This window comes from Bacillus rossius (assembly GCF_032445375.1).
Source record: "Bacillus rossius redtenbacheri isolate Brsri chromosome 4 unlocalized genomic scaffold, Brsri_v3 Brsri_v3_scf4_1, whole genome shotgun sequence".
NCBI lineage: Eukaryota > Metazoa > Arthropoda > Insecta > Phasmatodea > Bacillidae > Bacillus > Bacillus rossius.
The window spans coordinates 8,878,673-8,892,094 of record NW_026962010.1 but is presented as its reverse complement, the minus strand read 5'-3'; the positions used below and the strand labels follow the sequence as shown (position 1 = coordinate 8,892,094).

Genomic DNA, 13,422 nt, shown 5'->3' with positions numbered 1-13,422 from the left:
CGACTTACAAGTCGGCAGCCAGTGAACTTGCGTTATTTGCCCGAGTGTACAGGGGTATGTGCAGTCTATCCTGAAGGTCATAGAAACCGCGAATTTTGCAGATCTCTACTGATGAGGAACCGTCGCAGCACTCGTACCACCTCGCTCGCCTCCAACACTATTCTCCAAACACTTCATGCTGCTGCGACTTTCACAGTTCCAACACTTGCAGCATTCGATGCTAAACGTACTCTTTTTATTCCCACATAGGAGTCTAACAGACCGAGGCGCTTTATCTGTGTGCCAGTCCTGCGTTTGTTTCTCCTGGTCAAAAATAAATATCATATTTCCGGACTGGGTATGTAAAATCCAGATAGGTATTAATGTAAGTCATGCTCAATGATCCATGTTAGAATTTACTTTTAACTTTGCTCATATATGTGATGTGCTGATCATAACTACTCCAAATTTTTTATTTATTTTTTGTTTGTGCCGGCGTCACAAACTAATGGCGAGGGAATAATAACATTTACGAGTTCAACACATTTAGGCGGCATTAATTTCAGTATTAACCCTACATGTCTCATAATTTATTCTTTGGCCTCGACCTAAAGAGAATTAGTCAGAACTCGTGGTCAAGGAGGGGCCATCGAAAGGGGGTTGAAGACGGGAGGGAGAGGGGACAAAATCCCCTGGCCCTGGCGCAAGGGGAGCTCGGATGATTTTCGACATTTTTTTTTTTTTACTGCCTGTGTCATAGTAGGAAAAAACACACGCAGTTCATTGGATACCTTAAAAGGCATGCGATACATGCAGGTAATGTTTACCGTTATGGCCACGGTAAAGTTTACAGTTTTAGATTATTATTTCAGATGTGTAACATCTTAGATCTTGGTGTTCGGCATTTGGTAGGAGTAATTTCGTGAATGGAACGTAAGTCGCATGGAACGTAAATGTGTAACCACGCGGTGCTGCCATCTGTGGCGGATGGCGCGAACTAAAGTTTACAAAGCCAAATTAAACTTCAAATTGTTAACTGTTTAAGGAATATTAACCAGATGGGCTGTTTAAATAAATTTCCTTGTCGAAAATCTGGTCCACCTTCAGGGTTTAGTATTTTTTTCAAGTCATTTTCGCTTCTATTGGAGCCGTTTCGTTATATAAATATATATATTTTTAAATTTTGCTTTGTGATTCGAATGACTTGCTAGTTGACGTAGTCGCTCCTGCAACGAGTTATAACAGCGGGTGCGGAAACTACGTTCGATATGTAGTTTAAAACAGTATTTGCATATATTTTATCACGTTCGGATTTTTTTAAAATAATTCTACGTTAAATTTCGTGTACGAGTTTCGTGTTATAAGTGTATTTCCAACATTAAAGTTTAGATGTTGCGCATTTCTGGCGAGTACTGAATACTTGCTTTTTTAAAATTTATTATTATTATTATTTAGTTTTGGGGTTTGAAAAGTGGTACATTAGTTTCTCCCGACGACCCTGAGCCGATAAAGGTCATCGCTTCACTTTTCAACCTAATGGTTTTAACTTTGTTTTATTTAATTTGTTGGGTTCCACGTGTCGTATACCTACATTAGGTCTTCATAGACGGTAGCACATCCAGGGATACTGGCAACGAAATTTGTCATGACATGTAATGACAAACTAACCTAGCATGTGCTTGAAGTAATCTCGAGATAACACGGATTGGTCGGGCCGGGGTGCAAACCCGAGTGTTCCAGATCGAGAGTGCGGCGAATTACCGGTGCGCCACCATGCCTCTTGAATGCGATTCGTCTGTAATAAGCATTTACCAGCACACTCTTGCACATACATTATGTCTGAACTACACTGAGGAACCAGGTTGTTGTCTGGTAACGAAAAAATGACCATTCTTAAGCTTCACACGTCTTCCGTGACGTTTTACGATACAATTTCTTCTTTGTTCATCTCCTTTTTTCTCCTTCTTTTTCCTCTTCTTCTTCAGTCATTGTGCCTTCCCACCTGTTGTGGACGTCCAACTTGCTGTCTCAACATTTTCCTGTTCTTCCCACTAATCGAAAACGTCTTGACTGACTTCAAAACGATACAACTGTGTCTTCATCATTTGGACTAAATTATTTGAGTGTTGCTAGCGTTACTTCCACAAGCAAAAAAAAAAAAAATTACGTTGACTATAATCGCAATGCGAACGTGAAATGAAAACACGTAACTTCAATACATAAATCGTGTAACAAGTTCAATTCGGTTACACCAGCAAACTTATTGTTTGTTCTGTAGTAGGTATGTTAGGGCTCGAGATTAATTTTTACATCACGGATGATTGGCTTGAATTTTAGAATCTCCATGTGTTGCTTTTGAAACTATATATATTTATATAATGAATGAGTTTTACGAAGAAATTATAAGATGGCTGTTTCCACTTCCTGTGGCACGGTTCACGGGAGCTGTTAATCTTCCATCCAATTACACAGTGATGAGGAGGCTGGTTTTCTATAGCCACCTATCGCCACGCAGAGCTGGCCATGACGTCACCAGGTCGGACTCTGGCCAGGCATGTCCGCGGGTGGGGGGGGGGGGGGAAGGGAGTGATCCAATGGAAAACTACCATAAAGAAAATGTACCAAGCGAATTAGTTCTACCATACTACTCCCTAAAACACTTTTTTTTGGAAACATTTGTTTCTTTCTCTAGCGCGATCTGTTGAGTTTATTGACGATCGGAACAACAGAAAGTCACCGTCAGGGAAAGCTGCAGTCTTTTTATATTGACGTAAGTAAGTGATAAGAGTTCCCAACGCTACCTACCGACGTATTCTACACTCTACTCTGAGAGCGAAGCCGTCGTGCTTTATATCCACAATTCCCCCCTCTTCCTTTTTTTTTAACTTACGGTAGTTTTCCATTGCAGAAGTTCCCCCCCCCCCCCCCCCCCTGGGGCCTCAGGCCGACGGGAAGCCTTCATTCCACAGACGAGAGAGCCACGCCCGAAGTTCCCCGAAGCTCAAGCTCGTATGCTCCGTATCTTTAATGTAGCTATCCCAATCAAATCAACCGTCCACAATGTTTTAAAGTATTTATAATGTAGCACCGCCATACTTATTTACAATGAACAAAAAAAAATTAGTTGTCTGTAAAGTCGAGTTTACGGACGGTAGTTTAACGTGACAACGTCATAACAAAACATTGATAAAATGATTGCATACTTTTATGAATAAAATTGAATAATTTTTATTGAATTATCACTATTTTGTATGAATACAAAGAAGGAGTGAAATGAAATATACAATTTAATTGATAAATTTACTTTTATTTGCACTCGTTAATTTAAATATGTTTATCACTTTAACGAAGAGATTAATTTAACTATAATTTTTATACATGTTTGCTATTTAACTTCTTCCAATCTGTGTTATTCTGTTAAGGATAGGACGATGATAGGAAAAGTAGGAAACGAATGGGAGTGTTTCAAGTTTAATGTGCCTCGAAAAAGTCAAATCGATGGTTGTTCCAATCGAGTGGAAGAGAGATAGATGCGGCGCAAGCGTACAATGGGCGTAACGGGACACAACGTAACGGGATAATGTGCGTAACGGGACACTTTTTCGTGCGTGCAGCCGGCGTTCATCGATTTATTAGACGTTTTCACGTCAAAAAAACCCGAAGATGCACGATCGGGCGTTTGGCTCTCTCGTCTGTGAGAAGAAGGTTTCCCCAGGCCGACATGGCGGGTGCAGTCACGTGACCTGGGCGCGGGTTCTGGGTCGCAGGTGTGGGTGGACGCGGCGACCCAGGTGTTCTTCTCCCTGGGCCCAGGCTTCGGGGTGCTGCTCGCCTACGCCTCCTACAACAAGTACCACAACAACGTGTACAAGTGAGTCCCCCCACGCTCCCCCTGACACTGGTCTGTAGCCAGCGGGGATCTGTGCGTTGTCCTGTGCCGGCGTTGGCTAGTTTCAACCACAATGGTTGGACCAGGGTTTATTTAAAACAAATGGTTTGAAATAAAATAAAGCTTTTTTTTTTAATTGAATATCTTATTATCTTTGAAAGATTTGTGCAATGGGAGTGCATGACTTCATGTAAGCTTTTGGACATACGCCATTGCTAAGCACATGTATGTCTGTAGAAGAAAACTACAAAAAACACAAATGACAAAAACACAAATTAAGCAAAAAAAATTGCTGTCAGGATATAAACACCACATAATATTCCATAACAGGAATATGGTCAACAAACTGCTGTCATTATTTGTGGGTTTTTTTTTTTTTCGTTCTCTTCTGTTTTTTGTTTGTTTCGTCGTTTCGTTTTGCTGTGTTTTTGTTTCGTTTCAACTGTTGTGCTGAATATTTTGGGTTCAATGTTTGTTTGCTGTCAACATTTGTGGGTTTTTTTCGTTCTGTTAGTCTATTTTTCTGTGTTTTTCTTTGTTTGTTGACCATATTCCTGTTATGGAATATTATGTGGTGTTTATATCCTGAAACAGCAATTTTTTTGCTTAATTTGTGTTTTTGTCATTTGTGTTTTTGTCATTTGTGTTTTTTGTAGTTTTTTCCTCAGATATACATGTGCTTAGCAATGGCGTATGTCCAAAAGTTTACATCAAGTAGAATATCTTAATTTTTAAAATGAAAATTCTAATTCCACTTTGATAACAACAAAAGTTAACGTATTAATGGTTCTTATGAATTACTGGAGCAAAAAAAATTATATGCTAATAAACATATTATTTAATCTATTTGAATAAGTTGTAGATCATACCTAGCTAAATGCTTTAAAAAAAAAGCAAAGATACAATTTAAAAAAGCATAACAATTATCGTAATAATTATTGGGCTACAATAATGCATTTCCTCCCAATTATACCCCGACATGGCTCGCACACAGAATTCTGTTACTGTAAGCATGTCTTTCTTACATTGACATGTGTGTCTGACCAATTAAATAACGTTTGTGTATGTGTATTCATGAATTATTTTAAAGAAATTATCAAATAATTAACTCAAAGACAAAGTATTAATATTCATTTAATTAAAAACCAAAATAAATAAATAAAATGTTCTTTTCCTTCAAGCAAAATCACTACTGAAATTTCTACTTGTAAAGGTTGGAGTTCTAAAACGTTTGCTATTCCCTGAGATTTTATTTAAGTGTGACAATAAATTTTCTTGTAATAATGAGTTATAGAGAAACATATTTTAAAAAAAATCCTGGGTACGGCCTTGAATGAAGTATTATCAGAGTTACTTGCACACGCATCAAATAACTCCAGTGACTATAATCTCAAATGCGAACAATGTGAAAAGAAAATCCGTGCCTTTAAGAGTTTGTAACAAAGTTCTATTCAATTAAAAAAGAAAGTATTGTTTGCTTGGTAGGTATGGTAGGGCTAAAATCATTATTTACTCTGGTTGGAGGTGTAGGTTTAAGTGTTTAAGTCAGATATAATTTTTTGATGTATCCTCCCCCCTCCCCCCTCACACACACTTGTCAAAGACCCTGAATCTGGTGTAAAATAAATTAAGCCTACACGGTAGTTTTTTTTTTGTTAATAATGTAAAATTACATATATATACGCGATAAAAAAACAACTGAATCACTTCAAATTAGTGTTGGCAGAAATACTGGTTTCGGGATCCTACCCTTGCATTTATGCTTTATGTTGTCCCAGTACCTCCAATAGTTCAAAGTTATTCGTCAACAGTTCCCTGAATAACTTTCCAGTATCAACTGCGCACGTAATATGCATTATACAACAACGTAAAGTCGATTTTTTTTTAATACGCCTGACTGGGGTTGGACTATATATAAATAGGCAACACTCAGTGTTGTAGTATTGCAAGCTGGTTTTCCAAAGGCGTGTTCGGTGAACGGGAATCCTTCAATTCACAGACGAGAGAGCCGAACGCCCGATCGTGCATCTTCGGTTTTTTTTGGTTCATTGTAAAACTAAATCCAGTCCTGGATAAAAAGCAAAGCGGACTACGAGTCCAAGTTCCCAACCCCCGCATGGTAGACTCTTTTCTACTCTGTCCAACACTTCATCCAGACCATCCTCTGTCTCCTGTAAACTCCTACACGTAATGCATGCCAATTTGCATCCCGCATGAATGTGCCCAGGGTTTTCCCTGTGTCTATGCAGGTTTTACCTGGGCCCAACCTATCTCTAGTTATAGTCTAGATTTAAGAGTGAGGGGAGTTAGTCATGGCGCCAATCGCTGCCATGGCTGGCCAATCCCCTCCTAGCACATGATGCATGCGACCCTGTCCTTGCATGGCTAATCCCAGCATGACTAGGCGTATAGGCTTCGGCCTGAGACGCACCTAGGTCCCTCCCTAACCCGGACCCCTCCAAAATACACTTAGTTTTAGTTAGGTTAGGAAAAAAAAAATCGTAAATAAATATGGTGGTGTTGATAAAAGGATACTAATGGTCAATTAGGTTAGGCTAGCTACATTATGAATACTTTAAAACATTGTGGACGGTTGATTTGGTTAGGATAGCTACATAAAAGATACGGAAAAAATAATTGGTTGTCTGTAAAGTCGGTTAACGGACGATAGTTTAACGTGACGTCATAACAAAACATTGATGAAATGATTGCATACTTTATGAATAAAATTGAATCATTTTTATTTTAATAATAAAAGAATAAATACTTGAAAATATACTAGTAATCAGATTTTTTAAAATGCAAGAATAATAATTAACCTTTATTGCCGAAATTGATGTTGTAATAAGCAATGAAAACAACATTAACTTTTCACTTCACTTTATAAGCAGTCGAGTGGAAGAGAGATAGATGCAGCGCAAGATAGATACGGGACACAGCGTAACGGAACAATGAGCGTAACGGGACACTTTTTCGTGCGTGCAGCCGGCGTTCATCGATTTACTAGACGTTGTCACGTCAAAAAGCGTGAACTTGGGGGAACTTGAGGTTTCGGCAGTCTGGTCTGCTGAAGGAAGGCTTCCCTCCGGTGGGAAAAAGGCGAGCGCGCACGTCGCGGTGCGCAGGGACGCGCTGGTGACCAGCCTCATCAACTCGTGCACCAGCTTCGTGGCGGGCTTCGTCATCTTCTCCGTGCTGGGCTACATGGCGCACGCGTCGGGCCGCCCCATCGAGGATGTGGCGACCGAGGGCCCCGGCCTGGTGTTCATCGTGTACCCCGCCGCCATCGCCACCATGCCGGGCTCCATCTTCTGGGCGCTCATCTTCTTCATGATGCTGCTCACGCTCGGCCTGGACAGCTCGGTGAGTCCGGCGCGCCTTGCCGGCAGGCGATAGCCAGGGGCAGGCATTTTTTCGCGAATAAATCGGAACGCCTATTAGGCTGGGTTCACAATTGAAAAAAATAACAGTAACAGTAACAGTAGGTCGTGTGCATAGGATATGAACGCCATGTTTCCTAACCTGACGATTCACAACAGCAGAAAGTTGGTCGTGTGCATGGGAGCGAGGTCGTGCGCATAGGAGTGGAATGAATATATTTTTTATTTCGGTCGCGTACGCATGGCACAACAGCCAATGAGATAAGAGCAGGGTGCTTTTTTGGTAGGACTGGAAATATGTTTATATTTATTAACCATATTGTGGTAAGAAAATGTCGAGATAATAATAGTATTATCGTTATTTTGAAAGTTAATATGTTTATTTACTAACACTGCTAACAGATGTCGCATAGTCCGCGAAATTTCATTGGCTGAAATTAACAGTAAGAATTCAATTGTGAACCGATTTCGCAGTTCGCACAGGTCGTGTGCACAGGTCGTGTGCATGGCTTGCTGTGCATTCGCTTAATTTTTTTAATTGTGAACCCAGCCTTAGACTGCAACAAGGTATGTCCGCACCAACGGTTTCTCACTTGTGATAGGCGGCCGTCTGCGAGAGAAGTCGTTGCCTTATTTGACCGAGCCACATAGGACGCGTTTGCTTCCGCACTGAATCACTGTGATTGGTTTTTTAACAATCGGCATGTTCCTGAAAGGAACTCGCCCAATCACGAAACACAGACGATGATACAGTCTGTTTCAACTTTCACCTTGTCTCGGAATTTTTTCGCGAAATATGCATGTCCCTAGCGATAGGCGATGCCCGGAAACCACAGGAGTCTCGGTCAAAACTTCACAACGCTCTCATCAAATTTTTATATATAGTTATACTTAGAGACAGGTAAAATTCGCGGGTTCAATGACCTGTAGGATGAACTCCATAGTTCTGCGTACACTCGGTCAAATGTCACCCACCCACTCATTGGCTGCTGTGTTTTGAGACGTTACAACGTAGCAGCCTGTGATTCGATAAAGCTACGGTTGGGTGTTTCTCATTGGCCCAGAGTCGTCCAGGTGAATTGTGAGCCAATAGCAGAGGCAGCACTTAGGTATAACTATTTGTATTTTAGCCTGTCGTGAAATGAATTCGCGAATTTTTCCGGTCTGTAGTTATACTCCTTTAGAAGCGTCATGGAAAAATAATGAGCGAATTTACACGAAGCGTGTGCGCCACGCATAAAATTTTTTTCACAGAATGAAAAAAAAAACTACAAATAAAATTTATATGTGTGCTTTTAAATCTTATAATTTAGTGATTGACATTGAATACTGGTCGTTATAATGAAATCATTTATTTATTGTGAATATTAGTGATAGTAATTGTGCTTGCAAGCTTTTCCATATGAATTAATTGAAGTGAGGTTATGATCCCGTATATATAATTTACATACATTATAAATTATTACATTATTATTTAATAAACAATTAAAATTAATAAATTATAATAAACTTCCGCATATTTATTGATTTTCATTAGTTATTCAAATTGATCTAGAATATTTTACTTAATAAAATAAATAAATAATTTTAGATGTGCGTTTATAAGTATTAATATTGAATACTTCCTATTTATCTTAATTATTAATACTTTGTTAGCCATTTTTTTATTTTATCTCTCCAGCGGGTCTGAAGAGCTCGCGCGGAGCGTGCAGCGGGTCTCAACTGCACTGCGCAGCTCCTGTGCCCCGATGTGCGCCAGGTCTCAGTGCGTTGGCTGGCTGGCAGCCCGGCGGGAAACGACTAAAGTCGCCCCCGAAACAACCAGTGCCACCCAAACCAATGCGCACAGCAATGTGCAAGCCCCCAACCCCCTCGCATGGTAGACTCTTTTCTACTCTGTCCAACTCTTCTTCCGGATCCATCCTTCTGTCTCCTGTAATCAACCTGCTTGTCAATAATGCATGAAATTTTGCATCCCGCATGTCAGTGCCCAGGGTTTTCCCTGTGTCTATGCAGGTTTTACCTGGGTCCAACTTATCTAGATTATAGTCTAGAATAGTCAGTGAGGGGAGTTAGTCATGGCTGGCCAATCCCCCTCCTAGCACATGATGCATGCTCCCTCTCCCGCATGGCTTAAACCCTGCATGATTAGAGCGTATAGGCTTCGGCCTGACACGCACTTAGTCTTCCTCCCTAACCCAGACCCCTCCTTAACACACTTAGTTTTAATTTAGGTTAGGAAATAAAATAAAATAATCTCAGTGCGGGGTGCGGCGGTGATGCTTGCAGTTCGGCGGCTCCGAGGCCATCATCACAGCGCTGAGCGACGAGTTCCCCGTCATCGGCCACAACCGGGAGCTGTTCGTGGCGGCGCTCTTCACGCTCTACTTCCTGGTGGGACTCGCCTCCTGCTCCCAGGTGCCTATGGCTGCGCCCTTCATGTCTCTCAGAGTCGCTGCCTCTGCGTGCAACCGCGCCACTTCAAGCCAGAGCTCGCTTTCCGTTTCATGTTGAGATTTGCTGTCGTTAAGGGCTCCACCTACCCGGGCACACACACGGTGCACAGAGCTTCGGGAAAAACAACGCGATTTAAAAACTACTCAAGATATCCGAGTGGGATCTGCTTACGAAAAGCATTTAAGAGTTCGCTGAGGGCCGAAAAGTACTTTTGATGTTGGATTAAGTTTTTAAACTTGTAACCCTTCTTCCTCCTTAATTGGAAGAGGGGTTGCGTCCCCGACTCACTCTGGGCGCGAAGGGAAAAAATAAATATTAAAACCAGGCATAAAAAGCTAAACAATATAAATTCCCCACACCACTGCCCAGGGGTCAGGCCAAAAAATTTAAAGGATATAATAGCAGAGTAACCATTAAACAAACAAGAGGCAAGACTTTGGACGTATGTTATTAAAAAATAGAAATTTGCAAAAATAGTATTTACTATACATAACCATACAAGCTTAGTTACAAAAGCTGACGTTAATAATGGCAGCATCTTATCCCCATTTGCGATACTAACAATAACCTTTAAAAAATCGTAAAAATATAAATACTGATAACAACAAGTATAAAAATATATAAGGGCGTGAGGCGTGGCCACTATAAAATATCAAAATTTACTGATTGCCCTAATACCAAAAAAATCAAACAAGACAATCAATACAAATATATAAAAAATTCTACAATAATAAAAACTGAAGTACAAAAAAATTATTTAAATAAAGTTCTTAAACTCTCAATCAACGGTTTAGTCTTTCTTCAGACGTTCGTTGCTAAAGACTTGCCAAAAAAACAAAGTTAATATCCTAGGCGTGCGCTGGCTTCCTGACCTTCCTCACCAACTCCAGAGTCTAATGCCACGCCGGGCCATAGGTACGAATTCACAAAGGCGTGAACGATGATCAAAAAAAATTATCTTATTTTTTTAAGGGAAATGTAGCAAAAACTCTTCACGTAACATAACTATGTTACCACAGAAGTATTTATCATATACTTCAAACAAAGTCTTACTTCTTTATTAACTTGCCAATGATTTTATAAAAACGTAGAATGGCCGCACCAACCAACATCAGGCTGCGCATGTAGTCCAATACCGATCGCATACATTTAATAATACTGCAACAGCTGATATATTAGCTAAATGCAACTTTACGTATGCAAATTCCGATGACAAAGTCTCAAAAACAAATTGCAAAATGTTCGTTTCTTCCAAACTTATACTTTTATTGCAACTACAGGCAAACGGGCGACCTTTTTTAAAAAAATCCCACACTGGAACAACGTGTGAAAACAAATGGGCCTCTTCACCAAACTGGCTAATAAAAGTTCCGTCCAAATAAAATTTAGTATGGGAAAATACACAGTTCACTAGGTTTGCCAAAAACCACTGCAGCACCACGAGGGTAAAAATCAAAATTGCGGCCTCTCTTTACCTTGATAAGTTCAGTATCACAGGGCAATCCATTGCCCTGTCACCCAGCGTGGAGCCTCCATCCCAATACTCTTCGTCGCCCGTTGCCGTCCGGCACACCAGTCCGCGCCGTCACATAGCTCTCTCCTCGACGGTCGCTCGGCACCCACTCTCCGCGGCCCCAGCTGAATTTTTCTTCCCGGCAAGCCGAATGTCTGACGTCATCAGCCAACCGCCGGGCGCTCACCAAGTGGTATTTACGTGAAACACAATCGATGTTCTTAAACTCATAATCGATAGCTACCAAAAGGCGTATAACTAATTAACAGAAACAAATATAATTTAAAAAAAATTTACAGATAAATTAACATTAATTAAAAAAGGCGTAAAAATACGTGAAATAAAAAACCATATAAAACTAGAGACCAGCAACAAAAATAAATTACAAGTAAAAATGTGGCCCTGCCGGCCACAACCTGTAGTTTTAGAAGAGTTAAAATGGCTAAAACGCATGTTTTCAGAGTAATTTTTAGGCGTAAAACAACCGGTACAGATTCTTGAAAGCACTTAATAGACTTTCATTATCCCTTTATCATAATTTATCGGCCATATAATGTTACGGTCACCGCTCAAATTTCACAGTTATCCTGTGACGACGAGAAGACTGCATGCCAGAGCCTTGTGCTTAGAGGCTATACTGCGCTAGAAGCACCAGCGAGCGTCGCGCTTATCATCCCGCCTCACTAAGACACATACACCCCTGACGAGGCGGGACCCTTAAAGAATGTTCTGAGGCTATTAAATATTTAAAATAATTTAATGCTAGTATTGTTACACTTGTCATTCTCAATTATAAGTTTTATACGTATTGCCAATAACTTCACAAGGAGAACTCTATGTAGTAGTCATTCAATATTAAATTCAAGTATTCAAAAAATAAGTACCTTCTATAAGCCAGACTTTGATTGAAAGTTAAAAATAAAAATATATTCTAATTGCTCCAAAGCTTTTGAAATCAAGTAGACTTCTAAGTGTTCCTATTCTCCTATCGCATTTCCTCGGATTAACCCTATAAAAATAACGTTAAATGCCAGTTTTGACATGGCGATATTAGAGAAGGTTTTAAAATTACAATGACTGCCTCGTCCCGAACTAAAATTACCATTATTTACAACAGAACAAACTATGTCGGCTAGTCGGTTTGTCTGGTATTCCAGCCTCTAGATTTTAATATAAAAAGTATAATATTATAATGAACCACCTGAGTACTTGCCTGTAACAATTTAAAAATTTATGAGAGAGAGAAATCAAGATGGTAGGATAAACAAACTCGGTGCTTAGACATTAGATTCATGTCTCTCACCAATAAGAGCCCGTCTACAATAGTCCGAACCTGTACGTGGTCCGTGTCCTTATCCGAATGTGAGTGACGTCACATTGTCTCACCGAAAACTGCCCTGTCCACAATTGCGATGTCCGACGTCCGAATGTATTGATTTCTAAAGTTGTCACCAGAGCGCAGTAAATGTGCCAAACCAAATGTTTTTGTTTATTGTTTTGATGCTTTGTAGTTTGAGATTGATCTTATGAAATTTATGTAAGTTATAAGTGACTAACAACACCTTCCATTTCCTTCAATAACAAAAACAAACACCACGTTTTCAAACGGGAACCGGAAATTCAAATATCGTGAGTGTTCTGTACTTTTTCTGTGTCCGAAGTACACAGGTTGGGAACAAAAGTTCAAATTGACGAATGTCTTCGGACCAGGTAGGTTCGGACCTTCGCCCACTTGACGCATGACATCAGAGGGTCACGTGGACCAATCAGCGACGAGTGTCCTTCGGACACAGTTTAGGACATTGCTATTGTAGACGGGCCATTAACCATCCACTCCGTGAAAGTGAATTAACATTGTGTGACCATCACGCAGTGACGACATCCCGGCATCTTCAAGCAGACATCAACAAGTGGACGTACAGGAGCAAACTTGGCAGCGTCAGATAGATTACATTATAACCGGATGATGCGGGTTTCTTATAAATTAAAGGCCTGCGTCATATTGGTTAGACACGTAAAACATTGGCTGAAACGTGAATTTTAAAATTTTCAGGAGACTTAGTTGAAGTCACTTTTTAACCTCGCTATCGCTATATTGTTCCGTCCATAACATTGTGTAAATAGTGCTTTATAACGTCAAATGATGGTTCGTAAGTGTGAATTAGAATCTCCGCCGTTAAAAACAGTCACTTTCACTTTTTAAA

At 40.2% G+C, this 13,422-nt stretch overlaps 1 protein-coding gene across 1 annotated transcript in view; it reads left to right on the top strand.

Moving 5' to 3' along the window:
- Nucleotides 1-13,422, top strand: part of LOC134541713 (sodium-dependent dopamine transporter-like) — a 110,846-nt gene that overhangs the window by 88,787 nt on the left and 8,637 nt on the right. Inside the window, 3 exon segments of the mRNA XM_063385360.1 lie at nucleotides 3,747-3,850; nucleotides 6,994-7,231; nucleotides 9,538-9,666. Coding sequence (XP_063241430.1) covers nucleotides 3,747-3,850; nucleotides 6,994-7,231; nucleotides 9,538-9,666 — 471 coding nt within the window.